The following is a 14,818-nucleotide window of genomic DNA, read 5'->3' on the forward strand; positions in this document are numbered from 1 at the left end:
GAGAGCAGATGCATGAAGAATATAAGACTCAGGCTAGAGAGTGACTAGCATGGTAAAGAAGGCAAAACTGGAATATATAAGAAGAGACTGGTCCTGAGATCCAAAGAAAATCCTAAGAAATATTTTAGCTATGTGGCCAGTAGGAGGAGAAGTGATTGTAGAAGAATGACATTGTTGGATAAAAATAGGAATAGAGTGACTGATGCAAAGGACATATTGGAGTTGTTTGATGAACACTTTATTGGGATATTTCATCCTGGGAAGTAGGTTTTAATACTAGAGGAGATAGGGCAGGTTTGGGGTTTAGAATTCAAGAAGAGTGTGTTTCAAATACTAAGTACTCTGGATTTCAATAAAGCAGTGGGACTGGATGGAATTTTGCCACAGGTTTTGAGAGAATGTGCTAAAGAACTAACAGCTCCACTGACCTGGCTTTTAAATGAAAGTCTGGCTAAGGGAAAGGTACCCAAGGAGTGGGAGGAGGGTAAAATAGTGCCATTATATAAGGGTGGTAGCAGACTGGAAGTGTCAAATTATAGACAGGTTTGTGTTTCATCAGTAGTTGTTAATATCGTGGAGAAATTAGTGAGGGACTATATGCAGCTTTGGGCAGATGAGGGTAATGTTATCTGTGAGAGTCAACCTGAATTTTTGCAGGGGTGCTCTTGCTTTAGTAATACGATTGCCTTTTATAATAAAGTGACAAGAGCAGTTGATGAGGAAAAGACATATTCTGCCATTTTTTTTTTTGGATTTTACAAAGGCATTTGACAGGGTACCACATGATAAGCTGATATTTAAATTGCTGCACATGGATTTAGATGTCAGATTAGTGAACTGAATTCAGGATTAGCTACATGATAGGTATCGGAGAGTTGTGTATTGGGAGGGGCAGTATCAAAGAAGCAGAATTACAAGTGGGGTCCCACAGGGCTCACTACTGGGACCTATATTGTTTAACCTTTATATTAATAACATTATCGGTGGATTGCAAGGGGATGTTCAGTTGTTTGCAGATGATGTGAAGTTGAAAGGGTTATTCGTAATAGTGCAGATGTGGAAGCCCTGCAAGAGGATTTGAATAAACTGGTAAGATGGGCAAATGACTGGGGATGTCAGTTTAACGCAGCAAAATGTAAAGTCTTGAAGTTTGGGATACATCGATGAGAGGCTGCATACTCTGTCGGAGGATCTGTACTGGGGGAGGCAAGGGATCTTGCCTCCCCCAGTACAGATCCTCCGATGTGGTGAAATGTGGTGAAAGTAACCCAGAGGATTGCTGCAATACTGAGAAGGACACTGACCTACAGAGAGTTGTCATTCCATCATATAAAGCCCTGATCAGACCACACCTGGACTGTTATTCTCAGATTTGGTCCCCAGTATTTGAAGAGGGTAAATTAACTGTTGAAAGAGTGTAGAGGCAGATAACAAAGATGGTATCAAGACTGTACAGTGTTAGTTATGATGCTGAGAGAATGTGGACTACAGAATTTGGTGGATAGAAGGAGAGGTGATATGATTGAGACTTTTAAACTGTTGAGAGGTGGTTACAGGGTTGACACTGGGGAGTACTTTTGCTTGGTGGAACAGAGGGAAGGAGCAAGGACAAGGATCCATCCCTGTAAGTTACAAAAGGAAATTGTGAGCAAGAGGGTCAGGAGTGATTTCTTCACATGGAGGGTGGTTGAACTGTGGAATGCATTGCCACTATATAACTGTGGATATAGTATGGTCAGTGAGTTCAAGGAGTGGTATGATAGACTGTGCGTTTTCTAGGATAGTCTTCTATGATGAATCTTTTGACTCTATGGAGGCCTGAACCTTAATAATAATAATTAAAAGGACACTGAATAAAAACAAGACAAGAAACTCAACTACAATTTTGTAAAGTAATGCCCATTCTATTATATGGTTTAGGAAGTAAACTACAAACTGCAGGTATGAGATTTTTAATAGCAGTTAAAGAATGCACAAAATTGGACCACGTAAGAAATGAAGACATAAGAAGAGATCTATATATGTATGTGTATATATATATATAACGTAAATGAATAGATCAAGGAATATAGAGAGAAATGGAAAGAGCATCTATTTAGTACAGAAAGATATCGACTACCAAAAGAGGTAGATAAATATAGATTAAAGGGGGGGGGGGGGGGGGGGAGAGAAGCAGACCAGTGAAACTAGGGCAAATGCCAATCCTTGAGAAGAAAAAGACTGTATGTATTTCATGCATAAATTTTAATATATTAGAGCATGCTTTTAAACCTCTTCATCACCATAGACAGCACTGTTGCATCATATATCTTGGGGCCTTTCATGTGTGTGGGGTTGATATTAAATAAAAATACTATGGATTCTATCCTTTAATGTTGCATGGTGATCAGCATTCATCTTGATAAATTATGCAGATAACTACCGTGTTAAGAATAATTACTTTAAATTCCTGACATTGCACCCTTCATATTGAGAACATGATCTGAAGCATACACACACACACATATATATAGCTATGCAGAGACAAGCTACATTACATTTCAAACAGTATGCCAAAGTGACAACTTTGATTAACCATCATTCTACTGACTTGCCCTCTAGTGAAAAGAAAAAAGATACCTACACCAAACCTATATCCTATTTATAACATGGTCAGAGAACAAATTCATATTAATACTTTTAATACAGCAATAGTGGTGGCCTAACCAATAATTTAACATAGGTGTTTGTTATATTAAAGCTAAGACTTGGGAGTACTACATTGCCATTTCATATTCTTGGGATTTTTAGACCATCATTGTTATTAAGATTAGAGTGGATAATTAGAATTTCACATGCCTCTTTAAATTTGTACTCATTCCACGTTTTGGTGGGATGTAATGAACAGGTTCCAGTCAGTTCTATTTAGATTATTCAGGGCATGATCAGAAAGGCAAGATTTCCAATAGTTGTTAAATTTAATGCATCATTTATGTTCATTTTTTCAGATAGGAATTGTGTACCTAGTTTCACCTATATAAGACATGATATTTCAAATTTGTAATGTCAAACTTACCTCTTTGCTTTATGCAGATGTTAATGTACTTATAAACACATCTAGTACAAGTCTCCAGGATTCTCAAACTAAATTAAATGATGGCTGTAAGAAATTTGGCATGAAAATTAGCAATAAAAAGATGAAGGCTATGAAAATAAGCAGAAACATTGAACTCATCTATTTAGACACAGTTTTTAGTAAAGATAGAAAGTCTAAATATAGAAATAGACAACAGAATAAGCAAATCTAGTATGGTTGGTAGCCAGTTGAATAAATTTATGTAGAATAAGAGAGAAATTAGCCAAAACTAGCAGTATACAGGACGGTGATCAAACCAGTTTTAAGTTATGGATCTGAGAGTTGGGTTAGAAATAAAGCACTTGATCAAAGAGTAGAGACTACAGATATGAGGAGTCTGAGAAACATTAGGGAAGTGAAGAGATGTCACCAATGACAGAATGATATTAAAAATGAAGATATTAGAAAGGAAATTGAGATTGTTAGCATTCAAGAATGTGTAAGCTACTCTATTCTAAGGTGGTATGGCCAATTAAATAGAATCGGTGTGGAAAAGTTAGCAAAACAGGAGTTTGATGCCAAGATGGCAGGAAAGAGACCCAGAGGATGACCAATGTGAAGGTGGGTTGATTTAATCAGAAGTGCCTAAAAAGCACTAAATGTTGGATATGACAATATTGGAGTCTTGGCAAGTAACAGATTAATTTGGAGGAAAATTGTGGATAGGAGATTAATAATAATGTAAACTTAATCATGTAGTGCTGTTATAGTAGCCTGAATGCTCCTTGAGGGTACATATCAAGAGATTGATGATGATGATTTATTAGTTCCATCCTGGTACAACATGATCTATTCCTAGAAGGATAATAAGTGGTGAAGTGTTAGATGTGAATGAAGAGGATGGACTCAGAATACTGAGTATGTTACATGTCAGTAAGGTAGGAAAATTAGATTGATTTTTACCACGTGTTTTAAGGGAACTGACTGTGCCATTAACTTGGCTGTTTAATGAAAGTCTTGCAAAGGGACTGGGTCCTGGGGCGGGGGGTGGAAGGAGAGTAAGATAGTAGTACCATTAAGAATGGTGGTAGAATGGAGGTATCAAACTAAAGGACGGTTTGTATTTTTTCTGTAGTCAAGATTTTGGAGAAATTGCTTAGAATTCATATACAGAACTGGGCAGACGAAGGCAAAGATTTGTTTTAGTAATCTGGATGAGGATAAGGATACACTATCATTTTTTTTGGGATTTTATAAAGGCATTTGACAGGGTGTCATATGACAAATTGATTTTTTAAATTACATATATGAGTTTGGATATCATGTTTGTGGATTGGATTGGTAATTGGCTCTATGATAGATATCACAGAGTTGTATATGGGGGGTAGCTGAATCAGGGAGTAAAAAGGTTACAAGTGGAGTCTCACATGGTTTAGTACTGGGACTATTACTGTTTAAAATCTTTATTTCGGTGATATTTTCACAGGACTGCAGAGAGAGAGAGAGATCAGAGTTCAGTTGTTTGCCTATGATATGAAGCTAGGAAGGGTTATTAGCAATAATGCTGATGTTTTAGCTCTTCAAGAGCATTGACATGCCTGTTTAATAAAAGTCTTACAACAACACAGGTTCCAAGGGAGTGGAAGGAGGGTAAAATTGTTTCACTGCATGAAGGTGGTGATAAGACTATATCTTCAAATTATAGGCCAAACTGTATATCTGGAGTTGTGGTGAAGGTACTGGAGAGATTGGTGAGAGGTAGGATACAGTAATTAGTTGATAACAGCAGTATTCTCTGTAGTTATCAGCATGAATTTTTTAAGGGGAGATCATGTTTCACCAACTTATGTATTATAACAAGGTGACAAATACCTTGGACAGGAGAGATGCATATACAGTGGTGTACTTGGATTTTGCAAAGCTTTTGATAGATTACCACATGACAAGCTCTTAATTAATTGAAACAGATGGGATTGAATAACAGATTTCTGAGTTGGATCTGTAACTGGCTGTCAGATAGGTCAGAAAGTTGTATATGGGGAGAGGGTTCAGTATCCCAAAAGAGAAAGGTCACTAGTGAAACTGACCCCTGTACCACAGGGGTCAGTTTTGGGACCATTGTTGTTCAATTTGTGTGTTAATGATATTGGGATGGGTTTAACTAGTGATATACAACTGTTTGCAGATGATGCAAAACTGGGGAGAGCAATGCAGAGTCAAGCAGATATTATGGCCTTACAAGAAGACTTGAATAGATTGCATGAATGGGCAGGTAAGTGGAACTGTCAGTTCAGTGTTGCAAAGTGTAAGGTTTTGAGATTTGGTAAGCAACAATGGGATGCAAAGTATACACTTGGTGGGGAATCTTTAAAGGAAGTAGAGGAGATGAGATATCTAGGAGTAATGGTGAAAAGGAGCTGAAATTCAGGGTCCACAATGCACAAATTGTGAAGCTGTCACATTGGATAATGGCAATGATGCAGAGGACCCTGGCATGCAGAAATAGAGAAATTATGATGCCATTGTATAAGGCCTTGATCAGGCCTCATATGGATTATTGTGCACAGATTTGGTCACCGGGTTTTCATGGTGATGAGGATATGTTGGAAAGAATTCAGAGAAGATTCATGAAGGTGGTCAGTGGTTTTTGGAATGTAGAGTACAAGGATAGATTTAGAGAATGTCAGTTACAGAGCCTCATGAATAGAAGGAAAGGGGGGAGGATATGATTGAGACATATAAGCTAGTCAGGGATTGTTATCAGGTTGACATTGAAGAGATTCTTCATAGAATGGGAGAGGGGAGTAGAACAAGAGGCCATTGTTGGAAACTGTATAATAAGGGTGAGGAGTAGGTTCTATGTATGGAGAGTGGTTCGTGAGTGGAATGCATTGCCTGAGTGTGTTGTGAATGCAGACACATTGAATCAGCTTAAAGCACAGTTGGCATTGTGTGCAATAGTGTGTGCGCCTCCTACGATGAGTCTCCAAAGTAAGATGTTGATAATAATAGTAATAATAAAGCTTTGATCAGACCACATCCAGATTTCTGTGCTCACATCTAATCACTGGGATTTGAAGGGGATGAAGTAACCTTGAAGAAGGTGCAGAGATGGATAACAAAAATGATATCAGGACTGTACAATGTTGATTATGAGGGTAGAACTGAGGATATGCAGACTGCAGAGTGTGGTGAATAGAAGACAAAGTGATAGAATTTTTCATGTGGTAGAATGAGGGGAAGGAGCAAGGACAAGGGGCTGTCTCTGGAAGTTGCAAAAGGAAGTGATGAGCAAAGGGTAAGAAGTAAGTTTTTTTGCATGGAAAGTGATAGGAGCATGAATGCATTGCCTGAGAGAGTGGTGAACATGCAGACAGTGGATGAGTTTAAGAATGATAGACTTTTTTGTTGACCTCTCACGATGAGTCTTGTGACTCCAAGGAGGTCAGGAAAGTAATAATAATTTCCTGGGCAGAAATTTGGGCTAATTGCTATGCCAGACCTACTGATTTAATTTCATTTTCTGGATAAACACTTTATAGCTTTTTGTTGCTAGCTTTCAGTTACCAGTCATGTAGACTGTAGATGCTTCAGGCACATTGCTTCTAGCTTGTAGTTAGTTGCTTCACCATAACTTCTAGCCCTCTTTCCTTGCTTCTGTCAAGGAAAGTTTTTTCCCCTTTGCCTTCTACCTCTTCCTTGTAAATGCCCTTCTGATTCTGCAGAAGAAATTAAAGATTTCCTTCTATTTGTGAACTCTTGCTTGGAATGAAGGCTTCTCTCTCATCTCTTGTTGTTGTATTTCAGCTTCTTCATACCTCCTATTCTTGTAGTTCATGTGACTTATTTTGCATATAATGGCGATTTTTTTTTAATCATAGGTTGATTAAAATACCTGGTGATAATTAGCAACACCAAACAATATTCTGACATTATTGTGACTTCATAGTCAAAATTGGTAGAATGTTGATTTTGCTACTGACTGCATAGATTTCGATTACTCTTCATCCATATTTGCAAATTTATTAGTTATCAAAAATGGAGGTGGAATTGAGTAGTAGACAGTTATGATTTATGTAATGTTAATAAACTCTACATGGAAAGTGAAAGTAATTATCATCATGAAATTAATGTGATCCACACTTTTCTTCAAATGCAAGAAAAACACTAAATCAAGATATAAAATGTATTGTTATAATGATTTTGGTACAACTTAGAAAATAAACATTAAATGCAATAAACACACTGCATATACTTAAAAAATAAAAAAAAACTGAGTGTTAGTGCCTGCATGCACATATCATATTTTTGTTCCCTGAAGATGGTAATGTAACATTATTGAAATATAGAAAGTATTAAAGTTTTTAATTATTATTCTAGTATATGGTGTCTATCTCTAAAATCTGACAGTTAATAAATAGAAAATTTGCTACCTCAGTTTTTAATTACTGATAATTGACTTTTTTTTTTTTTTACCCTTTGCCTAGGAGAATACACAATTATATATAAAATTGTAGAATACCATAAACAAATCCTTATAGTAGTCGAAAGTGATTTCATCCTTAGACCCAGAATTGAATTTCACTTCAGCCTGGTGAATGAAAAAGAGTGCAAAATGAGCATAGCAATTTCTTATAAACGACTTAGTTATTTCTTTCAGGTAGGTATTGCATCAAATTTTATTCTTTTGTAAATGAAGAAACAGTTTTATTTAATACTTATAATTGGTTTTATTTAATACTTATTTAATACTTTTATTTAATACTTATAGTTTTATTTAATACTTATAATTGGGTATATGATAAAATTTATTGATATTATTATAAGCAAAAATTCAATATACCCAATTATAAGTATTAATTCTTAAAACAAAAAAGGGGATAAAGCTGAATGTGAGACTTACAAGGAATTTCTCTACTTAATGTTCCAGTAACATTTATGGAAGACTTAAAAAGAGTTAGAAAAATTATGGAAGAGAAACTGAAAAAGAACAAGCTGGGTTCATGCCAAATAGAGGTTGTCAAGGTCAGATTTTCACTTTATGACAAATAGTTGAGAAATCATGGGAATATGAAGGATCTGTACTTAAGTTTTGTAGATCTGGAAAAGTCATATGACAAGGTGCCCAGAGAAATGCTTTTCAAAATAATGCAGTTGTATGGAGTGAATAGAACATTATACAGAGTGATACATAGTCTATATTTAAGCTGTCAGTCAGCAGTTAGAATTTAAGGAAATACAGGAAGATGGTTTGATGTAAAATCAGGAGTAAGACAAGGATGCACATCATCTCCACTTTTATTCATCATCTGTATGGATCGCATCATGAAAGAAAGTGGCATTAGTCCTGAGATTAGAATTGTAAATGTCAAACTTAGGTCTTTGCTTAATGCAGGTGATGTTGTACTCCTAAACACATCTAGTGCAAGTCTCCAGGATTCTCTAACTAAATTTAATGATAGGTGTAACAAATTTGGCATGAAAATCAGCAGTACAAAGATCAAACCAATGAAAAAAGTAACAACATTGAAAACATCAACTGCATTCTAATGGAGAGCCTATAGAACAACTTGACAATATTAGTATTAATAAAATCTGGAAATAGACAACTGAATAATCCAAGCTGGTATGGTGGGTAGCCATCTGAATAAATTTATATGGAATAAGAGAGAAATTAGCCAAAATATCAAACAAGCAATATACAAGACACTGTTCAAACCAGTTTTAAGTTATTGATCTGAGAGTTATGTTAGAAATAAAGCACATAATCAAAGACTAGAGACCACAGATATGAAAGTTATGAGAAAAATTAGGGGAATTAATCTGTGTTATCGATGACAGAATTATATTAAAAATAAAGATATTAGAAAGGAACTTGACAATATTAGTATTCAAGAATGTGTAAGCAGAGCTAATCTGGGGTAATATGGCCACTTAAAAGAATGGGTGAGGAAAAGTTAGCAATACATGTGTTTGATGCCAAGCTGACAGGAAAGAGACCCAGAGGAAGACCAAGATCTAGATGGACTGATTTGGTCAGAAGTGCCATAAAAGCATGAAATGTTAGATATGACAATATGGGAGTGTTCTCAAGAAATAGACTAATCTGGAGGAAAATTGTTCATAAAGAATAATAATAATAATGTAAACCACAAGGGTGGTCTGAAAAGTTCTCGGCCTCCACCATAAATGGCAACACTATCGGCAGGATTTTTTTTTTCTAAGTTGGTACATCTGTCATAAGCATCCATGTGAAATTGCAAGTCATTCTATCAAGTAGTTTGTTTTATACAGCTGTCTTAAGCAAAAGTGTTGTCTGTATCCCTTGAAATGGATAAAATTGAGTATCATGTGGTTATAAAATTCTTTGTAAAAGGTTTAATGGCAAAACAAATTCATTTGAAGTTAATAAAAGTTTATGAGTACTTTTCTCCTTCATTTTCGACAATTAAGAAATGGGCTGCCGAGTTTAAACATGGCCGTACCAGCTTTGAAGATGATCCACGTGAAGGATGTCCAAAAAGTGTAATGACACCAGAAATCATTGATCAAGTGCACGATATGGTATTGGACGACCGGCGAGTCAAAGTGCATGAAATTGCTGAGACTATAGGCATTTCAAAAGAACATGTAAGATATATTTTGCATGAAGAATGGCATATGAAAAAGCTTTGCACAAGATGGGTGCTGTGCTTGCTCACAGCAGATCAAAAATGCACTCGCATAAAAATCTCTGAAGAGTGCTTGAAGTATTTTAACAGGAATAAAACTGATTTTGTGCGGCGGTTAATTATTATGGGTGAGACTTGGATTCACCATAACACACCAGAATCCAAAAAGCAGTCAAAACAGTGGACAGAAGCCAGTTGTTCAGCACCAAAGAAGACAAAGTCAGTTCCATCAGCAGGAAAGGTTATGGCATCAGTGTTTGGGGATGTTAAAGGCATTTTGCTTATTAATTATCTTGAAAAAGGTAAAACCGAGGAATATTATTCCGAGTCTTTCTCACAAATTTTTTTGTCTAGTCTGGTTAAGTGTCCATGAGAAAAGAGCTGGTTTGCAGAAGAAAAAAAAATCATCTTTCATCTGGACAATTCACCTGCCCACAAAGGTGTTTTGGCAATGGGAAAATTAAGGGATCTGCACTATGAATTGTTGGAACATTCACCCTATTCCCCAGATTTGGTTCCCTCTGACTTCTGTCTGTTCCCAAAACTAAAACTCTTCCTCACTGGTCAGCATTTTTCTTCGAATCAAGACGTGATTGCAGCTGTAGAGGGGTATTTTGCAGATCTTACTGAGAACCACTACAGGAATGGGATAATGGTACTGGAGCATCACTGGAATAAATGTATTAGTCTTAAGGGAGATTATGTCGAAAAATAAAAATAATTTTGAAATTATAAATTTGTTTTTTCATTGTTAGGCCGTGAACTTTTCAGACCTCACCTCGTATATAATGTAATGTCATAATAATGTAAAATAATAATATAATGGGCTACTAAAGGCTGTCAATGCAAAATACATAGCATCTTGCAGTCAAGTCATCCCTACCTTCCTGCAATATAGCCTTTTTCCACAAATGGGACTCTGGCCAGCATTGCTGCTGTAAAAGTATTTCTTTCTTAGATGGAGGAATGCCAACTGGATTTTTAGGTTGTAGATGTCTTGCATCACCTGATGAAATACCATTACTTTGCTTATTAGATACCTGAGGTTTCTGCAGCCATGTTTGGTCACCAGCGCTAGGATTCCAGTTTCTGTCCCTCCACCTCAATCACTATATCAGTGAGATACCCCCCCCCCAATCTCACTGTAGGGGGCTGGATCCTCCCCCATTCAAGGGTAGAACAATAAAACAGTTTCACAAACTGGCCACTGGTTAGTACATGGGACCAAATCAGTTAGTAATGAATCTGGAGGCTTCCCAATCAACTGGCATCAAATATTATGGCTGCAGGGGAGAACTGTCAAGGTCATGTATGTGTCCCTCTGCATGGGTGGTATGTGTGTGAGTCTGTCACCTCTCACTGCATGCCCCCACATTCTTTTTATCTTTTCCTCACCAAATGCAATGGAACACAACCCAAAGAAATGCAATTTTACTGTGGATCATGAAAATTCTTCCACAAAAAAAATTTCAGAAAAACCCATAAAAAACAAAAATCCTACCAAACAACCCACCAGCATTAATATTTACCAAAAAAAAAAAGTTTCCATGTCCACTTTACCAACATCTGTGACCTAAACAGCAACATTGTGCACCACCACCTGCAGTCATCTAAACCAGAATTATTATTCCTATCAGAACCCCAACTGGCAACCTCAATAACCACTGTCCACTTCAACTGCCGAAACTACATATTACACAGTTCTTTCTACCACAAACAGTGGTATTTGTGTATTTATCAGAACCGTACCATGCCAGAGATTGCAAAACCTCAAATCATCACTGTTTGATTTTCTTTAGCTTATACTTTCACTACCAAATCAACCTGCTCTTTTTTATATACTTTCTCTCTCTCTCTCTCTCTCTCTCTCTCTCTCTCTCCAAACTCCATTAATCACCCTGACTCTAATGGTTGACTTTCTGCAGTTGAAATACCCCAGTAGTGAGGTCATCCTTCTTGGAGACTTTAGTGTCCATAACTCATATTGGCTTTTCTTCTCCAACTTCACAAACCAAGCAGACAGGGATGCTGAGATGTTTGCCCCATCAGCAGTGGCCTATCACAGATCATCAATCTCCCTCCCAGAGAATACCTGACAACCCCCTCCAATTTTGCAACACACTTGACCTCTTCCTTCCAGGTATACTGTAGATATCAGTTCTCCTATTCATAAACCCATTTACTAGATACTAAGATTAAAATTTATCTAAGGGGCTAAACTTACCCTGCACTACTCTTGCTACAGTTCTAATAGACAAAGATAAAATTCTGATGAAGTTAAAAGTGCTAACCTAGTTATTGTTACAATTATCCATAAACATGACAATCTTATTGCCAAAATGTAAAAACGTTTCATGGTATAGATCAGGGGTGTTCAACCCGTCGATCGTGATCAACCAGTCGATCGCGGAGCAATTTTCCGAAGTCAGTCAGAAAGAGTTCAAACAACTTTTCGATGGCCAGCAACTTACAATCAAAAGAAGGCGGAGGAGAACAAAAAGGCATGCCGTACTTGAAACTTAAGATGAAAGACTCATACCGATTGTTTGGGGGGGATTGCCAAACTTCATGCGAGGTCTCAGAGGAGGCCTACTAAAAAGGGACTGAAGCAAGCAGAAGGGGTCCAGGTTCCAGAATTGCTGTCGGAGAGGAGGCCGTCTGAGAGACTGCCTAGATCCACGTTGCTTGAGAGAGGAGTTTCCTGCTTCCAGAAAGGAGCTTCTCGGTTTGAGACGTCGCTAGAGAGAGACTACTTCTAGGCCACAGACAAGGTTTCAAATTGCCAAAAGGAAGAGTTCCAATTGCCAGAGTAAAATTTCCAGGCCAGGTTAATGTCAGACATTCAACAGTGTGTTGCGTTTTCATTAATTTCAGTGAAGTCGTTTGATGAATCAAACGACTTCACTGAAATTGCGCTCAGTTAATGGTATTTATTCGCATGGTATTTCAAGATTATTCAAGTAAAGAAGAACTTTTGAAAATTATACCATTATTGGGAAGGACTAGGGGAGAAGACATTTTTTTGGCATTTGATGAATTTGCGGAACAACACAAACTTCCGCTTTTTAAACTTGTGTCTATTACAATGCAATAATAGGTAATAAATCAGGCTTCATTTCATTATGTAAAAAAGATAACAAATATCCAGAATTTTTAACCTACCACTGTATTATTCACCAACAAGTACTGTGTAGTAAAAGATTAAACACAAAAGTTGTTTTGGATATTACATTTAAAATTGTAAATTCTGTTCGAGGATAAGCCCTGCAACGGCAGTTATTTAAATTACAGGCAGATGAAGATAGGGAACTTCTGTTGTGCAATAATGTTCGCTGGCTTAGCAGAAGTCAATTTTTAGAAGGATTTCTTGTATTAATTAACTATTTAAAAAATTTTCTTGAGGAAAAAGGAGATATTTATCCACAATTGAGTGATAAAAGATGGTTGTTACACTTATCATTTTTAGTAGATCTCTGTATGAAATTAAGCAATTTAAATTTAGAGTTATAAGGTAGAGCTAAAATTTAATTGACATGTTAAGTTCAATGAAATCTTTCCAACAATACTTACTTTTATTAAAGAAAAATATTAAATGACCGTGAATTTAGACATCTCCCATATTTATTAAACTTTTTTGAACAAAATCAAGAAATGCTTCGCTATGATTTAAAAGAATTTATTCGTGAAATTGAATTGGTCAAGGAAGAAATAAATTCAAGATTTAAAGATTTTAATAAAACTGAAACGATTGTATCTTTTATCAATAATCCATTTCAAGAAAACTTGAACATCACGGAAATTTCAAATAAAATTAGTGGGCTGTTTGATATAAACCAAGCTGAAGTAGAACTTGAGATAATAAACATTCAGAATAGTTTACATTTAAAATCAATAAACAATGAAGTCATTTGGAAGTATGCACATTAAAAATTTCCAATATTAACTGATATTGCGCGAAAAATTCTGTCGTGTTTCGGATCGACATACTTGTCAGAATCTGCTTTTTCAAATATGACCGTCATAAAAAATCAATTAAGAAACCAAATTACAAATGATCATTTGGATGATTGTCTGCGATTGGCCACTTCTTCATATCAATTTGACTGTGAAAATATTGCGAGGTCCAAACAATGCCAAATTTCACATTAACTTTTTTTTTTTTAATCAACCAGCATTTCCTGTAACTTGTGAGTTTGTAATCAATCTGTTGTTTTTTCTAATTTATTCCAATATATATATTTTTTTTTGTTGTATTAAAATAATTAAAAGTGATAAATAAATTTTTAAATACACAAATAAAGTTTTTAGTTGTGTATTTTTTTTTTAGTTGTTTATTTGTGCATAATCAGATATCAGGTTATGGGAACGTGATCTATATAAGAGAGTAGATCGCCGAATAACTTTTTATAAAAAAAGTAGCTCGCGTAGTAAAAAAGGTTGAACACCACTGGTATAGATTGACCAAACTGGTTGTGTGTATAAGGCAAAGTTATCTCAAATAACTTTCTTGTTTGCTTATCTGATTGTAAATAAATGCTTTATTTAAGTCATTTATGGACATATATATATGACTGGTCAAAAAATGGTATTGAAGCATTACATGCATCTACAAGTGTGTGTGTGGGGGGGGGGAAGTAGTGATTCACTACATGACGAAATTTCCTATACGTCAGTGGTCTGGAACCTAACATGTGATATGACCAGGGTATGCTTGTATTTAAAAAATTATATTCTTGTTTTAATCCCATTACCCAAGCATAAGTAAACAATGTGTGTGCATGAAGAGTATCTTCATGACTAGCCTATTTGTATATGGGGAGGCTCTTGACTTCACATCATTGCCTTGGTATCCCATAATGCAAACACATTATAGGAAGGGTCAATTCCCAGACCAGTTTCAACATTTATTGAGATAATAAGTTGTTCAAACTAGACCTCAGCACAAAAACTATTAGTGCTTAACATCTCTAAATTCTTAGACCTACCTCTGTACTCTGAGAGATCAAAAAAGATCTCTCTCTCTCTCTCTCCTAGTTCTACTACCAGGCAACAACGTGCAGAACCATGGAATTGCTAAGTTTTGTATTATAGT

General features: G+C 36.1%; 1 protein-coding gene across 1 annotated transcript in view; it reads left to right on the forward strand.

Annotated features, from left to right (window-relative positions):
* Positions 1-14,818, forward strand: part of LOC150098971 (uncharacterized) — a 115,792-nt gene that overhangs the window by 71,085 nt on the left and 29,889 nt on the right. The window contains exon 4 of the mRNA XM_090405710.1: positions 7,543-7,715. Coding sequence (XP_090261836.1) covers positions 7,543-7,715 — 173 coding nt within the window. The remainder of the gene's footprint in view (positions 1-7,542; positions 7,716-14,818) is intronic.

This window comes from Typopeltis vanoorti, chromosome 15 (assembly GCF_054136105.1).
Source record: "Typopeltis vanoorti isolate ZY-2024b chromosome 15, IOZ_Tvanoo_1.0, whole genome shotgun sequence".
Lineage (NCBI taxonomy): Eukaryota > Metazoa > Arthropoda > Arachnida > Uropygi > Thelyphonidae > Typopeltis > Typopeltis vanoorti.